Consider the following 19,203-nt stretch of genomic DNA (forward strand, 5'->3'; position numbering starts at 1 on the left):
TAGTCCAGGGCAAACCAGTAGCAACCTACAACAGGCTCGGCAAACCAGGTCTTCAGGGCCTCGCAAAAGAATTTCAAAGTGGAGGCTGGTCTAATCTCTGCGGAGATGATATTCCGAAGGGAAGGAGCCACCAAAGAAAGCCATCTGGGTCCTGCCAGATGTGTGGCTATGTGGCTTACAATAGAATATTGTGTAAGATTTTATATTTGTTCCTCAACAGAGAATAGTCATTTGATTTATTCTGAGATTCATTGGATTATTGGCTATCTTGGTATTTTTGAATCTTCTACAAATCAATATTCAAAAGTGTCAGTAATCTTTCTACCCTGCTTCTTCAAATTCCAACTTTAGCCTGCGTAGTGCAACCAAGTAAGAACTATTTTCTGCATGATTCTTTGTACAAAAGACACACTGCAGCATGCAAATATATTTTCTAATGCCATCAATGTTACTTTGCAAAGTTCTAGTGTAGTATACAGTATTGTTTGATTACTCGTTCCTTTACCATTGATAGTTGATCTTATTGTACCTGTACTTCTTTAATCTTCTTTAATCTTATCACATTTTTACTGTGCTCATTGAGTTTCATTACTAGACCTGCAAATAATTTATAGTTTCAAGCTCGATAGCTTAATCAGATTGATGTTTTTCTCATCTCTTATCAATATCAATTTGAACTTGACCATAAAACTCAATGATTTCCTTTTCTTTTGCATTAGAGGTTAGAGCAGGGGTGTCAAACTCAAGGCCCGCGGGCTGGATCTGGCCCACAGGGTACCTAAATCTGGCCTGCGGGGCTGGCCAGGAAGTAACAAAGGCCTCTGGCAGCCAAAATGGGGATGGGGGGGGCGCCCCCCCCAGCACCCTGTTTTTAGCCTGGACGGCCTCCTGCAGCACTCTGCCAGCCAAAACAGGGCACGAGGTGTGGGCTGGCAGGGTGCTGCAGAAGGTATCTGTCCCATCCTGCCGAGAACAATGCTAATCTGGCCCGCGAAGAAATCCAGTTTGACACCCCTGGGTTAGAGCATAAAGATGAATAATTGTGACATTAGAGGACTGTCTTGAAGTCTAATTGATCATTGGTCATTGATAGCATTGTAGCTAAAAACATCCTGCTACAAGTAGTCCTCATTTAGTGAACATAGTTGGGGCTGGCAATGATTAAGTGATGGGGTTGGCTAAATGAAAGCACTTCTGTGCTTATGATCTTTCTTCAGCTTTTCTTTGCTTTATAGACTTGCAGGGATTTTCAAATTTGAAGATTGGTTGCAAGTTATCACTGTATAAGCAGTTGTTAAATAAGAACAATCTATATTATTTCCTGACTATGAAAGGGATTATCTGGACCCCTTTCAATCAGGATTCAGGCCCGGTTACACTCTTGTTGTTTGGTGAAAGCGGGATGGGAGTAGTACAATCATCCTTGCTCTCCTTGACCTCTCAGCAGCCTTTGATGCCATCAACCCTGGTACTCTTTTGTGCTGGCTACAGGATCTGCAGCTGGGCAACACAGTCTGGTTTGGCTCCTTTCTCCAAGGCTAGTCCCAATAAGGAGTGAGAGATCCAGGTCTTTTAAAAGAGAGACTGCACACAATAACACATAGTCCATCCATTGCACTATCCTCCTAGAAATAAGCAATTTTATTACTATATCCATTCTACACAAAGACTTTCACAATTAATCTAAAGTTTTATTTTAAACTGAACTTTCAAATTGTTTTACTGAAGGAAAAAAATCTCATGTCATGTTTTCTGAAAATTAGACAGAATAGATTATAGAAAGAAAATTGATATGGTATCTATGGAAATTCTCAGTCATCCAGGTCATGGTTGTCCCAAAGGTGCTTTTTTCAATAGGCAACTGGACTTTCTGTTTTTTCTTTGAAGATGTTTCGCTTCTCATCCAAGAAGCTTCTCAGAGCTGAAGAAGAGCTACCTCATTTTTTTTCTGGAAAAAAATGAACTTTCTTTGTGGTTATTTTCCCCTTTGTTTTAGTCTCTTCCAATATCAGTTTACATGAAATGTCCCCTTTCCATTTTAGAGTCTATCTCATCATTGCTAACTATGGGCTTTTGGTTATCATGGTTATATATATCTTCTTTTTTATAATTGCCCCGAGTATCAGAACCGGGACAGTATGTTTTAGGATATGGTTCATTCTCTGCCTTTTTTCTTCTTATTGCCCCCATTCCTCTGATAAGGAAACCTTCCTCATTGAGCTGGAACTTTTGCACTGCAGTTTGTCTTCGGAGGTTATAAAGATCTGCCAGTTGTCGTAGCTCTTCTGGTAACTCCATAGAAGATATCTGATTAACACAGGAACACAAACAAATGAGAGCAGCACTTGATTATCATCATTTCTTTGAAGTGCTATGTTTTATTGATGAATGAGGTAAATATGAAGAATACAGCACTTTGCACTGAATTCAGAAGTTCCCTCATTTCTTCAAGGAATTTTTTAAATATTTTCTATAATGTTTGAATAATATTTATGTTTGAGGGGATTTTACTAGGGCTGTGCAAGTTATTTGACAAAGGTAATCGGCAAAGTATGTTTAAAGCCCTATTTTCAAAACATTAAATCAGCTCTGTTCTTTGAAAAACTTCACACATGATTATTGACATGTGTTTGGCCACATACAGCCAGGCTTTCTATCCCAGCATTAAAATGAGGTTTGCATGGATGCACATGTATAAGCAAAGTTCAAAGCTGCAGCTGTTTGCAGACTACCTGTTTTGAATCCTTTGTACACACTGAGTATTTACTGCATATTTTCAATATGAAATTCACTAGGATTCCCAAAAATATTAAGCCACTGATCATTAGATACATTAAAATATCACTTGTTGCTTGTATGTACGCTGAGAGCTTATGCACTGGAGACAAATTCTTTGTGTGTCCATTCATACCTGGCCAATAAAGAATTCTATTCTAAAAACAGGAGTTGTACCAGTTCCAATACTACTATTATTTTGATATTTGATTTGACTTACTTCCAGTTTTATTTGATATTTTAGATATTAACATTATTTGGCATCAATTTTTATTGATTTAACTTACTACTATTACATTTTATTTAATGTTAATGAACTTTCTCTTTTGCTAATGCCCTAAAATGATATGTAATAAAATAAGAAATATAGATAAAACAAATATTATTTTCACAATTAAATATAGTAGGAAGAATGAATAATAAAATTTTAATGTACATGTTCTGCTGAATGAAAATTCTGAATTAATATGAATACTAACATCCAACTCAATGAGCTTTGTGTCTTCTCTCGCAATAAAATGTAAAGCATGTTATGAAGTTTTGCAACTGCCATACTTCCACATAATTAAAACAGAATGATAGCAAAGGTTTTTTTTATAAAAAAAAATCTTTACTAATGCAGGGTACAGTGCCAATAAAGTACTTTAGTAGTTAGTAGATAATAGCATTAATAAATTAGATGATCCTACCCAACAGTGTATAATTGAGATTGAATTTACCTTGATGCTCCCCAGGGGATCTGCAGATCCTTGCCGAAATGAATTCAAGTAACTATCCACTAATGTTGTTAAATCAGACATAATTTCACCAAGCAGCAGCAAACGGAGAGGTAGGAGATACACCGTTTCCAGGGCTAATATATTCAACAATACAGGTGGAAGGGGTCGCAGAAACCAGACCTCAGGATCTTCCTACAAAACAGTATTTTTGGGGTATTCCTCAAAACTGCCTTGTTAGTAGAATTGCAGGTATAGTCTAATACAGGGGTGTCAAACTCATGTCGTCATGGCAGCATCATGTGACACATCAGGACTTTTTTTCCCCTTTGGGCCGGGAGTTTGACGGCCCTGGTCTAACAGCAAAGAACCATTTCATTTGGAAGGGCTACAAAATATTTCGCACATAAATTCTACCTTGTTATCTGCAACATTTAGCTCAGTACCAAATGAAAGAAAAATCATGGATTAGTATTTAGGATAAGTATTAAGTATATGCTATTTTAGACATAATTTCTATTGCAACTTTAGAAAGGTATAAAATAGATAACGGGCTACAAGCAGATCTGATTTCCTTCAACTCACACCATGATGCCATCAGAGCCATCTCACCTCCATTGCTTGCTGTTTGTATTCAAAAAAAGAAACGCATTTGTCAGGCAGCCTCAAATATCGCATTAAACACTCTTGTAAAGTGCTGACCCTATGTGGAAGGTAGCCACCTGTTTCCATTGAGAACTGTAATACATCAGCAACCTATCAGAGAAAAAGTGAAAGTCACTTCTGTAGTTTACAAAAAGAAACCTGAATATAGAATATTGATATTCTTCTGTCATTATCATTTTAATATTAATCCAACAAACAGATTTTTGTAGATTTAAGAATATTTTTCAGCAAATCGGTGATATATTATTAGGAAATAGAAAGGCAATAAAAGGCTGTTATACAGTTGTAAATATCTTGACTGAGAAACTTAAGTTGTATGGAATGTTTTATGCATTATTAAGGACAGATACATTTCAGCTAAAACATTATGGAGTAGCATATTAAGCTACTTCCCTTCAAATATGGTTACATACAAGAGTATTTGACAAGCTACCTGTGTATCAAAGACATTGGACAGCACAATTCCATACTGGTGAGAAAGACAATCTGAAAGCCAACGACAATCATGGATAACCTAAGAAATATGAAGAAAAAGCAAGATAATTTTGATCAAGGAATATAATAAAAGTAAGACATTTTTTGGCTTTTTAAAAAACACAATTTCATGTTTCCTCACTATATGTTATTGGATATCTGTTTTACATAGTGTTATGTATATAGTTTTGGTGGGAAGTTTAAATGTTAATTGGTCAATTGTGATTGGTCAGCTCCCTGGCCGGCAAGGTATATAAAGGGAGCTGTGTTACTGTAACCTTTGCTGAAGTCTCACACTGAATTAAAGAGGTGTTGTTACTGTAGACCTTGCTTCCACCTCTTCAATCGCCCAACCTAAAACATAGATACATACTTTCAAAATATTCTGGTCCTCCAGTATCATTTGTAGTCCATTCTTGAACACTTGAGCTCCCAAAACAAAAATATCAAATAAGAAAACCTGACGTTTTGTTGCAACCTAAAGTAAATACATACAGAAAAGAACATACAGTAAATACATACAGAAAAGAACAAAATTATTAATCTGCTGTAATTCAAATATTAATACTAGAATATGGTTAGAGTATATTTTTGACATCTTAAGTCTAAAGATGTCACAGTGGCAATATGTTTGTTCATTTCAATTGATGCATCTGATATGGATAGCTTCTAACTAACACCTTCCATAATATCTTGATGTTTCAAAGCAAATTACAACCCCAAATACCTAGTACTCTATAGAAACTGAGAATTCTATAAAGGGCACCAGATATAAAAACAGCAAAATATAAAATACAAAACAGCAAAAATGAGGAACTGCACTGAAAGACAAAGATATATATATATATATATTATTTTTAGACTATTTTTGCTAAAGAACTACCATAATTTTTTACATTTATATTCCAAATTGTAAGGCATATTGTTCATTCTTACTTGTAACCAAGAAAGTTTTCCATGCCGACACAAATTGACACCCTCTGCTGCTATACTACATACACTTTGATTTTTGATGTGCATCATCTAATAAGGAAACAAAAAAATATAGCAGCAGAATATGGAAGACATGTAAAACAACATGAAATTAGTTTTTGTATACAGTGTTAAACTGCATCATTAAATGTAGGAAGATAAAAAAGATTTTATAAGTACAGTGTGTAACAATGTCATCTACATACCAGATCCATATTTTGGGTTATACGTGTGAGAGTGCTATAAATTCTAGGCAGATCGGTACATAGATGACTTTCATGAAAACGAACTAGCAGTCAGAAAACATGATGAAAATCCCTTCATTTCACAACATATGGACAGTCTTAATCATAATTTCAACTGGGAAATTGTGAGCATCTTCGACCAAACCTAATCCAAAATGCTAGAGAATTTCTAAAAGCCTGGCACTCAGACAAATCATCCATCAACAGGCACATAGAAATTTTATTTTATTTTATTTTATTTTATTTTATTTTATTATTTTATTTTATTTTATTATTTTATTTTATTTTATTTTATTTTATTATTTTATTATTATTTTATTTTATTTTATTATTTTATTATTTTATTTTATTTTATTTTATTATTTTATTATTTTATTTTATTTTATTTTATTTTATTTTATTTTATTTTATTTTATTTTATTTTTATACCGCCCTTCTCCCGAAGGACTCAGGGCGGTGAACAATCAGAATAACATACATATAATGTGAAATAAAAATAATTTAAAATAATTAAACCGATTTGGCTCATCAATTAAGATCCTCAGCGTAGAATTTAGATAAACTGAAAATTTATGCCAGTCCAGCTTGGTGAAATAGAAAGGTCTTCAAGGCACGGCGGAAAGTACGGAGATCTGGGATCATTCGTATCCCTGGGGATATCCTGTTCCTTAGGGCAGGTGCCCCCACAAAGAAGGCTCTCCTGGGAACCACCAGCCGACATTGCTTTACTGATGGCACCCTGAGGAGGCCCATTCTGTGGGAGCATACTGGTTGGTGGGAGCTTATTGGTTGCAGAAGGTGATCTCGTAGGTACCCAGGTCCTAAGACATGGAGCACTTTAAAGGTAAGAACCAACACCTTGAAGCGCACTCGGAAGACCACCAGGAGCCAATGCAGCTCGCGTAGGAGAGGTGTTACATGTGAGCCCCATGTCGTTCCCATAATCACCCGCGCGGCTGCATTCTGGACCAGTTGGAGCCTCCGGGTGCACCTCAAGGATAGCCCAATGTAGAGAGCATTACAGTAGTCCAGTCGGGAAGTGACGAGGGCATGAGTGACTGTGCGTAAGGAGTCCTGATCTAGAAAGGGGCGCAACTGGCGAATCAGGCAAACCCGATAGAAAGCTCCCCTGGCCATGGCTGTCATATGTTCTTCTAAAGACAGCCGCGTGTCCAGGAGGACACCCAAGTTGCGAGCCTTCTCTGTGGGGGCCAATGACTTGCCCCCAATAGTCAACGATGGTTTCAGCTGGCTATATTGGGACACCGGCAGCCATAGCCACTCGGTCTTGGAAGGATTGAGTCGGAGCCTATTTCTCCCCATCCAGATCTGCATGGCTTCGAGGCACTGGGACATCACTGCAAGGGCATCATTGGGGTGGAGATGTACAGCTGAGTATTATCAGCGTAAAGATGACACTGTACCCCAAAACCACGGATGAGCTCACCCAGCGGCTTCACATAAGCCGCTGAGAGGTCTAACAGGACCAGAACAGAGGAACAACCCGTCCCGAGCCCTCCACAGATCATCAACCAATGCGACCAATGCCATTTCAGTGCTGTAACCAGGCCTGGAGCCGGACTGGAACGGATCTAGGTAGACAGTTTCATCCAGATACTGCGGGAGTTGTTGTGCTACCACACTCTCAACAACCTTTTCCAAAAAGCGAAGGTTGGAGACTGGACTGTAGTTTGCTAATACAGCCGGGCCCAGAGACGGCTTCTTGAGGAGGGGCCTCACCACCGCCTCTTTCAGGGCGGAAGGCAAGAAACCCTCACTCAAAGAAGCGTTTATAATTCTCTGGAGCCAGCCTTGTGTGACCTCTCGGGAAGCCAGTACTAACTAGGAGGGGCACGAGTCCAATAAACATGTGGTCGGGTTCAACTTCCCCAGTAATCTGTCCACGTCTTCAGGGGTTACAGGGTCAAACCCATCCCAAATAACATCTTCAAGACCTGCCTCCATCATCCCGTCTGAACCCACCCAGTTAGAGTCCAAACCTTCCCAAATTTGAGCGATTTTATCGTGCAGATATTGTGCAAAATCCTCAGCTCGACCTTGTAAGGGGTCTTCCCGAGCTCTCAGGTTGAGGAGGGAGCGGGTCACCCTAAACAAGGTGGCTGGGCGATTTTCTGCCGATGCAATAACAGCCGAAAAATAGTTATACTTTGCCGCTGCTATCGCCACTAAGTCGGTCTTAATATGAGACCTCACCAGTGTTTGGTCAGATTCGGAACGACTGGCTCTCCAACTACTCTCCAGGCGTCTTTTCCAGCGCTTCATTTCCCTCAGCTCCTTGGAAAACCAAGGAGCCGAGCGATTTCGACGCCGGGTCATAGGCCGCAAAGGCACAACCCGATCCAAAGCACCAGTGGCCATCCTATCCCAGGCTGCCACCAGGTCTTCAGTTGAGTTGTGAGCTAAAGTCTCAGGAAATGGCCCAAGCTCCATCTGGAATCTATCAATTTATCCATCAGATAAACAACATCTATATCTCATTCAAAAGAGAACAACAGAAAAGAAAACAAGACCAAAACACCTCACCAGCAATGAACATCTAGATTAGAGATTAACACCAAGATTAACACTAGATCAACAATCAAGAAGTAAACCATGTTCCAATCAAGAAACCACCAAATAAGAACAGTAAACAACAGCCTAATGAAGAAACCACCTAGACTGCTCCCACCAACATTGACAAGGCAAGGTATTAGTATATAAAATGAGAGCAAATTTCACTCCCTTCTAATACTGATAATGTTACCTAGTTTGGTAATAAAATGTCTGCAAGAAAACAACCAAGCTCAGAGAGCACACACTATAAGCAATTAAAAAGTGTGCCATACATAGTGCCCAGGGTCATCTTATATCCACTGGGTTTATTCTTAATTTAGCTCCACAAATATGACAACCTTTTGGAGGTGAGGGGTATGGAGAAGAAAACTTTGATCCATTGAAGGATTCTTCTGCTGGAAATGGAGAAGTTGCAATATAGGAGAATTCAATACAGATTTTGCCACTGTTCAGGAAGATTCCATGACTCTTTGAAATAGTTGTTCAGAAGAGCAGAAGAGTAATGACTAGAAGGAGAGCATGCTGATTTCACCATTTCCAATGCATGCTCCCTAAGGTAGCTCTCCACTCAAATGTGACTGACCAAAGGACAGCTGCATACCAAGCTCCAGATGAGGGCATCACTAGAACCTTAATTTAGGACTCAGAGTGCAACTACTCTTCAATTTGCCCTGCCTGGATACAGAGCTACACTTTTCACTTTAAAGCCATAAAGAGGGGTGGTGACTATGGGAGCAGGCCATGCTTTAGCTGTGATGACACTGAAGTTAGGAATTCAGCTGCTCCTTAGCCTGCCCTGCCCAGAAACAGACCTGTTTCTTCTCAGACGATGATCTATAGTGCTTGGTTAAACTGGCAAGCTGCAACCTATTTCTAGCAGTCACTTCCCCTGCTATGTGTGCACTGAGTAAGAAATTTCCTATTCTCTCTGCTGCTAGCAAGATGGCAGCTCCTTTTTTCTCTCTCCTCATCTCCATCAGATCTTAATTTTAGATCTCTGAAGGCACACTTCAGTTTTCTCTTGGTCTGCAACAAGGCAAGTCTACCAAAGCATTTTATGAACAAGGAATCAAAATTTCTATCCCAATACAATTTTCTGAGTCAGTGGATTGTTTGAATTTTGGATCCTGATTAGGTGATCTGGAGGAGAGAGAAGACTGGAATAATTTGGTTACCATATTTAGGCTCAAATATTCAAAACCATAAACAACTATGCTTCTCCATTAATTATAGTAGAAAATTCTAAATTGGATTTTTTTTGTTGTGATTTTTTCAGCATAAGAAATTTACATTTTAAAACATATAATGCTATTTTCCCTATTTTTTTAACTTAAGATTTTTATATCAACATATAAAAGGACTTCACTATTGCAGCCCTGGAACAAATCCTCTTGAGGTACTCAGGATGATTTTATTTTTTTTTTAAATTTGATTTATATGCCACCCTTCTCCGGAGACTCAGGGCGACTTACAGTGCATTAAGCAATAGCCTTCATTCTTTTGTATATTTTATACAAAGTCAGCTTATTGCCCCTACAACTGGGTCCTCATTTCACCTACCTTAGAAAGGATGGAAGGCTGAGTCAACCTTGAGCCTTGGAGAGATTCGAACCAGCAGAAATTGCAGGCAGCTGTGTTAATAACAGGGTGCACTAAACCACTGTACTATCAAGGCTCTTTGATTTGAGTTTAAGACTCCTGGGATATAGCAAAATAATAAAAATACCCTTGAGAAGAAGCAACTACTTACAGCAGAACCAAATGTCTTCTGGAATTGATTAATAACAATATATTCTATGTCTTCCCCGCTATCTTCATCTGTAATAAAAAATTAAAACAACCTCTGAAAGTGTTAACTTTACCTGTAATCACTATATAATCTCCTAAAGTACTTTCCAAATATATATGTTGCTTCTTCCTTTACAAGAATAGATATACTAAGATTAATAAATCAAACCAATCAAGATAAAGCTGGTTTAGACAGTAAATGTGCTTTTTCAAAGCATCCTCACATACGATGCCTCGAAGACCAAATTATTCAATAGGATTTTTGGTAAGCAGTATTTTGCTAGCCACTTAACAAGATAAAGAATCCCTCAAATTAAACCTCATTCCTAATATTGGTTTGCTTTATTCCACAGCTGAATATTGTGCCAGCATGTGGCTTAACAGCGCCCACACCCAAATGGTTGATGTCTAACTCCACCAGACAATGTGTATCATCTCTGGAATGTTGCATTCCACTCCTGTGCACTGACTACCAGTATTTAGCAATATCATACCGGCCCCATGTTATAAGACAACAAGCTCTCCTTCAGCTCTGGTCAAGGATGCTGAACAACAAGGCCATCCTTATTCACCAGCACAATGCAGGGTTTATCTCAAGATTGAAATCCCATAGGCCAGCATGGAAAACAGCAATTCACTTGGCATCTACCCAGTTTAACCCCCAGTTTAACTACCCAGTTTAACCCCCAGAATGCCTGGAGAAAGGAATGGTCCAAGCTAGCTTCTTGTAGCCTGATCATTGGTGATCTCTCAACCAAGCCACCTGGTTTTGACCTGCCTCACTCTTTCTGGACAAAATTGAACAGAATTAGCTGTAATACTGGAAGAAGTGCTTCTGCCCTATATCAAGAGGGATAGAAAGATTCCCCTTGTTTGTTTGTGGTGCTGATATACATACTATTAAACATATTGTGCAAGATTGCCCACAACATGCATTCTCTGGTTCCCTAGAAGACCAGCACAAAACAATGCCAGAGGCAGTCTGAATAACTGAATTGGACATTCAGTTATGAGGCCACTGCCGTATTCCCACAGAAGTTTTGAACATAATTATGTGGATTGTGTGTATATGTTTATTTCTCTTTTGTCATGTTCTCCTCATCTGCTAAATAAATTAATGCTTTCTAATATACAGTTTTTGTACACAAAGATTCCATTTGGCTCTATTATTAATCCATACATCTATGAACTATTTTAATAAATATGTTTTGTTATTTGAGTTATTATGGGTGGTTGTACAGGAACACGTTATATCTTTCTTCAGTTACAAATGGAGCTCTATGCTTATAAATAAGATTAAATATATCTTTGCTTTTTCCTGTTTTTAAAAACTACTATTTTAGGTTCCAATCCTACACTTAATAGTATACATTAGAAGCCATGGTAGTTGAAAATCAATGTCCTCTTTTGCTCAGATGGACATATGCTAATATGAAGTTAATATTTGAGATATTTACTTATATATTCAACTTATACAGTTGCCCATCTTACATTCATGACTCTAGGAAGTTTACAAATAAAACATAAACAGTACCCCCCAAAATTAAAAAGCCATACAAACAATAAAAGCATATATACTACCAAAACACTTTGTTTGTTTGTTTGCAACCTTCAATAAGCCCAAACCGAGTATCATTGTGCAAACATCTGAATCAAGGTAACTCAAATCCACTAATTTATAGAATGCATACTAAATCTGGGACTCAAGCCCATTATCTTATACTATGTGTCCAAAATCCAGGACTTATTACTTCCATGTGAAGACACAGACTGAGGATAATTAGAACTGCAGAAAAAACAATTGCTACCAACCTGCCTTCCATTGAGGACCTGTATACTGCACGAGTCAAAAAGAGGGCTGTGAAAATATTTACAGACCTCTCACATCCTGACATAAACTGTTTCAACTCCTATCCTCAAAACGACGCTATAGAGCACTGTACACCAAGACAACTAGACACAAGAACAGTTTTTTCCCGAACGCCATCACTCTGCTAAACAAATAATTCCCTCAACACTGTCAAACTATTTACTAAATCTGTATTACTATTAATCTTTTCATTGTTCCCACCACCCATCTCCTTCCACTTATGACTGTAATTTTGTTACTTGTATCCTTACAATTTATATTGTTTCCTGATTGCTTATTTGTACCCTATCATTAAATGTTGTACCTTATGATTCTTGATGTACGTATCTTTTCTTTTATATACACTGAGAGCATAGGCACCAAGAGAAATTCCTTGTGTGTCCAATAACATTTGGCCAATATTCTATTATTCTATTCTATTCTATTCTATTCTATTCTATTCTATTCTATTCTATTCTATTCTATTCTATTTTCTATCATGTAACTAAAATTTCAAGCATCTTCACATCAAGTTATTGCCACTGCAGCATCACCGCTGTCATCTGAGGTCATGTGATCATGATTTTTTGATGCTCCCTGTCAGCTTTCCCAGAAACAAAATCAATGCGGAAGCCAGTAGGAAATCAGAAGTCACCCCGTGATGATATGTTGTGGCCAGGATTCCCAGGAGGAAAGGAGTACATTCCAGAGGAAGAAGAAGCAGTTCAGTTCAGATAGTTTGTGTGAGACCAAGTGGATGAGGATAGCCCCTCCCTAAAACTTATCAGAGTTTAGGCGTGATATAGATAGTAGGGTGCTTCAGTTTTCAGTTTGCATGTTTCTGTCTATAGGTGTGGAACAGTAAAGAAAAGTAAGAAAGAATCAACATTCTTTGTTTTGGGGGCCTGACACTTCTATTCCCACTGCTTTTGTGCCTGCCCGTTGTCATTTTACTTCTTGATTTAGGTAAAAAAAAAATTCTGAAAGGATGAGCCAACAGTTCATGGGTTGTTTAGTTAAGAATTAAAAGTCTTAGAGGAAGTTACCCGAAGAACATAGATACTCAAGAACAGTATAGCCATTTTATGAGCTCTGCACCACTCTCTGATCCCTGGAGTCAGAAGACAAAACAGGTTTTCTGGCTTTCCTGGAATAATCATCAACATGACTTTGGGAGAAGTGTTGTTCCATACACAGGGTGCAGCAGCAGAATGGCCCATCTCCTGGGTCCCAGCAGATGACATTCTCAAGTGGACAAAACCTTCAACAAGCCTCTTCTGCTGCACCTGATGGGATGGAGAGATGTCATCGGGGAGAAGTGGTTCCTCAAAAACCTGGCCTCATGCCATGTTAGCTCAAGAACTGAAGATAAACAAAGAACCACTTCTGTTTCTGCCATCAAAATCCACCCTATGATAAAGCTTACAATAAAGCATTCTTTAGCACATGTATTAGTTCTGTATTATAATATTTGGACAGTCCACGGGGGATCAATTCACTCAGTGTATTCTCCCCAACAAAATGTATGAATAGTCACCAATAGAGAGATAATAAGACAGTAGAACCTCATGTCTTTTTTCTATTTTCTGTTGCAGCTCCTATGTTACAATACAGAAAGCTTTCACCTGAGGTCAATTCAGCAGCAATCTCAATAGCCTTCTAGAAGCTAGTAAAAATAAAGTTTTTCAGCAAGTATTTGAGGAATGATACATATGTATTATCAGTATTGATAAAATGTATTGTTAAGGTATTGGTGTTTTAGTTTAAATATTGGATTATTATTGTAAACTCCTGGAAATCTGAGCACATTATTGCAGCATATGTATCTATGTAAATATATTACCCTGTTTCCCTGAAAATAAGACCTCCCCAGATAATAAGCCCAATCGGGCTTTTAAGCGCATGCGTTAAAATAAGCCCCCTCCCACAATAAGATCTCCCTTAAAATAAGACCTCCCTGAAAATATTTAACTGCATGCGCAGCTGGTCCCCACCATTTCCTCTGGTCAGGGTTAGGGAGATAGAGCTGGAAATCAGGTAAGATGGCAAGAGGAGCCCCGTCTTGCTCCACATGCCCCAAAATAATAAAACCATCTTGAAAATAAGGCCAAGCACTTTTTTCAGGGTTCAAAAAAATATAAGACAGGGTCTTATTTTCGGGGAAACACAGTATTTGTGTAGATAAATAAGATATTTCAAAAAATGGAAAACCCGACATGCCTTTTAGAAATATGTGAATGCAATGTATGTCTCTTGAAGAAAAAGAAAGTTGAACTTCAAAAGGTTATATGAAAGATCATATTTGCAATATGACTAGGAAAAAAGAGGCCAAGTATGTGCTAATTGGATTCTGTACTTCTCCATTTTTCTGCTTTTTCTAGTTTCTTAGTTAAGCTTTTCTAGGCATAATAAGCCTAAAGTTAAAGGCTTCCTTGAGTTGAAATCAACATTTGATGGCTATATACTCTTTATCAATGTGATGCTTTTGGTGGCAATTCAAAAATGGTTTTCCCTTTTTCAGCTTCCCCATCCGCCCTGTAACCTTGGGATTTACTTGTGCTCTTTCATTAAATGAGACCAGATCTAAGCCAATTTAGTTGTGAGGACAAGCCAGATTCAAAGAGCCTGAGACTTCATAGACCTATTACCATAATAGTTCACAAACATCAATTGTTCCTTCAACTGAAAATCAACCAGGTCTCATTCTGGTCCATAGTAGTATTTAGGGACATAAAAAGAGATATAAAATTTTAACCTGAGGACAGACTGGAAAAAAGAAAGGGGGCCAAATGGCTTTAGGTTTATAGCTATTCATTGCTAGCTTTCTTTTCTAATGTCAACTTTTCTAATATTTAGAATTAGCTAATTATCTAATCAATTAGCTAATCAAAGAGCTGTGTCCTGGAATCTCCACAGACTAATTCTTAAGTAATGGTTGGAATAAAACCTGACAGGAACTTTTTTTCAAGATCAGACAGGGTTGGCTAGATGTTGCTACCTGTTGAGACATTTTAGTCCATCAAAAACTTAATAATTGTTTCTTCCTGACAAATGTGAGGAAAACCTAATTTTGTCATTTAGAGGTTTGCCACCAAATTTCAGTAATATGTGATCTTGGATGGTTCTAGGGGTTTCTAAACACTAAGATGATAGTAGAAGAGGTATCAGCAATCTCCTCAGTGAACCATAATAAAGCCAAATTGACAAAACAAAGGTAATATCCTCAGACAAATGCTGTCATTACATATTTCTACCCCTACATTTGCATGTCATTGTCATCACATACATTTTATCATTTGCCACCCCATTCTGTGAATGTTTATGCATTGTGCAGGACATAAATGATTTACAAATTAAGTACTAACATGAATTTTTGATAATTACCAGGAAATTAAAACTTAACATTACCCAAACAGAGTTGCTGGCTCATTGGGGAAACAACATTAGCTCTATGGGTGCTTTGATCCAGCAGTGATCCTTGGTCGATTTCAGATAACTTAGTAAGTGGAAATTCCCTGCAGAAGATATTATTTGAATTTTGTTTAATAAAAGTAAAATTGCTGGCAGGATACTGGTTACATTTTAGCCTACCCAAACAAAACTGTTTTACATACAGTAATGAGGTTTTTTTTTAATCAAATATACTTTTGGCTGCAGATGTTAACTGTTCTTTAAATATTGCTTTATAGCTAATTACTCAAATGTCATTCAAAAGGAAAAAAAAGGGTTTTAGCTTTAGCTGAATGCATTACCAAAGGCAAGCTCAATCATAAAGATTATGATAAGAAAGAACTTTAATGCATCAAATAAGGCAGCACCTGAGGCATGGCTAGCCGGTAATGGAGCAGAAAAGCTAGATCTAAGGAATTCCACCTTAACACATGTATAGACTTTGCCCAAAGACAAAGAAATGTAAAATAAATGGCCTATAATTTTCTTAGTTATATCTTACAAAATTTTGAAAAACATAACATTCGGGAAGTAAATGGCAGTTTCAATGCAACCATCAGTTGAAAGTTGCCTACAATACCAAGTTTTCACAGTCACAGTCCCTCCTTCCCTGGAACAACACTGCTACCAAGGTTAGATTGGCTCCCATCCTATTGGTTTTTTTTTAGAAAGCTATTTATTCTGCTATTTCATGAAGTCCTAGAAGTAGCATTGTGATAAGGGGAAACCCTTGTACTTTCGATCAGCTTTAGTTGGTGACCAGAAAAAATATATTAAAAATAGCTAAAAAGAAAAAGCAATAATATATAGACTTGTATCAACTGTTGCTTCATTTTCATTACAGTAAGACAAAATTTAGCTACTGTGTGTGTCATAAATAATTTCATATCTGTAAGAATTGGTTTACAGAATAATTATCCATCCTTCCTGGGTTGACCTGCCTGAGCACTGAGGGTTAAGATGTAATTATCCCAAGTATTCCTATAGAAGTTACAATATAAGAGCTTGCAACGAACTGCTTGTATCTCCACAGACCTGCATGGATGGGTAAACTTCATTTTAGGTAGTCCTTGACTTACATCCACAAGTTGGGATCAGAATTTCCACTGGTAAGCAAGGCAGTTGCTGAATGAGCTGCACTTGACTTTACAACCTTTTTTTTGCCACTGTTGTAAATGACTGCAGTTGTTAAGAGAATCATGCAGTCATTAAATGAATCTGGCTTCCCAGACTTTGCATGTTGGAAACTGGCTGGGAAGATCATAAATGGCAATCACATGACGCTGGGATGTTGCAACTGTTGTAAATAGGTGCCAACTGCCCGAATGTTGATCAGGTGACCTTGGGGATGATGCCATAGTCATAAAATGATGACTAGTCATGAGTCACTTTTTCAGTGCCATTATAACTTCAAACAGTTGCTAAAGTGATAAGTCAAGGACTACCTATGGTGAGGTTTTATAGTACTATCCTGCAAAGTGAAGATCTCCCTCTTATGGCTTGATTTTTGTCATTCATCCTTGGTGGGCGCTGACAGTAAACAACAGCCTAATCAAGGAATCATCAAAAACATTCCCAGCAATGCTGACAGGGTAAGCCACTAGTATATAAGAAGGGAGCAAATGCTACTCCTCTCTAGCACCGATGATGTTACCAAACTGGGTAATGAAATGTCTGCAAGAAAACAACAAAGCTGAGAGAGCACTGAGGACCCCATAGTAAGATGGGTGTCTTCATCCAACATTTGTGGATTCAATCATGATTAAGGCAAAACTTAGTTAAGGCTTAGTACAATATATGAATCTAGGTAGAATCTCTACTGCAGCTAATTTCATTTTAATTCATTATAACAATTTCTGACAAGATATAGAAGAGATGAGATCTAAATAGGACACTAGGAAGTTGTCTGACTTCTTAGCCAGTAATTTACATAATTTTGGGGTGAGAACCTTGAAAGCACAACAATATGCACAAACAGTCATCCTTATCTTATTGATATTAAAGTAAAGTAGGTTCATGACAAATACATATTTATAGTATGATGGTATACAACAGCATTTCTTTGGCTGGAAATAATGGTATAGAACTTGAACACTAAATTGGAGAAAGCTATATTATATATTATGGATACACATACTATATATACTCTCTATACACATACATTATTAAATAATAGTAGGCAGCCTTAATTTCTTTATGTTCCTGGTCCACTTAGGCTTGATAGATCACTAGTATACAAATAAGATTTCCCACTGAGAATAAATAGCTTTTCCTAATACTCAGGATATCTCAGTCATTTCTCACAACCAAAACCTCATGTGTACCTGGATCCAGTAGGAGTGAAATTTCTTTCTGCAGCAGGTTGTTCCAGGTCATCAAGCAATTCCACTGAAACATAGACCAACAGTTCCTATTAAGGATTTAAAGTTCAATCAGGAACTATACTTAGTAACCAGATGAGATAAGTTAAAAGTGAATAACGACATAGTAATAAGTAAACCTGCCATGATTAGGGCATGATAGAAAATCCAGTAGCAACAAACTATGAAATGTGCATGTTACATACCCCAACAGGATTACATAATTTTACATGCAAGCTTTATACAAACAGAATATAGGCTGCAATGGTTTATTCTAAATTAACTCCCCTAAAACCATTTTGGCTTTGCTGGCAAAGAAGCTCATATTACACCATTCACATATTTGCAATAGCAGCTTATTGTTTAAGATCTTCCAAGTATGGCAAGTTCAGAAGAGTAGCTTGGCACTTTTCAAGGTTTTGAGATAGATTAGAAATAGCAGAGGGAGGAACACAAGCAAACGTGGTTCAGAAAAACTACAAGCAGGTAATTTACCATTTTCAGAGCAATTTTTTGCAGCTTATACTGTATATTCAAATAATATACAGTCCCAAATATTTTTCCACATAAACTGGTTCTTACTTTATTAGCACAGATAGGATTAAAACGTGAAGAAAGAGACTTCCAATGATAACTGAGGATACTGCTCACTACTATTATTATGATCCATAATTAGAACATGGAACATATAACATAGAATACCAGGATTGGAAGGGACCTTGGAGGTCTTCTAGTCCAACCCCTTGCTCAAGCAAGCAACCATTCCAGACCAATGGCTGTCCAGTCTCTTCTTGAAATCCTACCGGCTGACCTAAACAAGAAACAAAAGTCACTCTCCCACCTCTAGCTGCTGCAGTCCAACAGCGAAGCTCTTTTCACTCCTATGCCATCTAAAAAGAAAAGATACCCCCTTCCCTACCAGCTGAGTCCTGGGGCTTTGCATGTTTGACCTACGCTACAAAATCCAAAACCAGGATTTCCTTTTCAGGATCAGAAGCCAAAAGGTGGAATGAAAGATGAGACAAGAGTTCCATGTCATGTGAGAAATAGAAGATCTTAAGCAAAAAAAAAAAAGAGCTTTATAGCAGTTTTAGAAACTATACAGGTAGTCCTTGACTTACAGCAGTTCATTTAGTGATTGTTTAAAGTGTTTTTCATACTTACCGTTTAAAGTTACAATGGTCGTAAGTACCGGTATGTTTTTCATACTTACGACTGTTGCAGCATTCCCCATGGTCACATGGTCAAAATTCAGACACTTGGCAACTGACTCATATTTATGACAGTTGCAGTGTCCTGAGAGTCATATGATTACCTTTTGTGACCTTCTGACA

General features: G+C 37.7%; 1 protein-coding gene across 3 annotated transcripts in view; it reads right to left on the bottom strand.

The window, feature by feature from the left end:
• Positions 1-1,623: 1,623 nt before the first annotated feature.
• The window catches only part of EXD1 (exonuclease 3'-5' domain containing 1), a 29,442-nt gene continuing 11,862 nt past the window's right edge, over positions 1,624-19,203 (bottom strand). For all 3 annotated transcript variants that reach the window (XM_034417820.3, XM_034417819.3, XM_034417821.3), the window contains exons 4-12: positions 17,834-17,897; positions 15,468-15,574; positions 10,173-10,240; positions 5,568-5,654; positions 5,005-5,109; positions 4,591-4,671; positions 4,104-4,247; positions 3,495-3,686; positions 1,624-2,307 (exon numbers count right to left, since the gene is read on the bottom strand). In XM_034417820.3, coding sequence (XP_034273711.2) covers positions 2,014-2,307; positions 3,495-3,686; positions 4,104-4,247; positions 4,591-4,671; positions 5,005-5,109; positions 5,568-5,654; positions 10,173-10,240; positions 15,468-15,574; positions 17,834-17,897 — 1,142 coding nt within the window. In that variant the 3' untranslated portion in view covers positions 1,624-2,013. The remainder of the gene's footprint in view (positions 2,308-3,494; positions 3,687-4,103; positions 4,248-4,590; positions 4,672-5,004; positions 5,110-5,567; positions 5,655-10,172; positions 10,241-15,467; positions 15,575-17,833; positions 17,898-19,203) is intronic.

The sequence above is a fragment of the Pantherophis guttatus genome, chromosome 1 (genome assembly GCF_059756535.1).
Source record: "Pantherophis guttatus breed Tessera chromosome 1, ASM5975653v1, whole genome shotgun sequence".
In the NCBI taxonomy this organism is placed as follows: Eukaryota; Metazoa; Chordata; class Lepidosauria; order Squamata; family Colubridae; genus Pantherophis; species Pantherophis guttatus.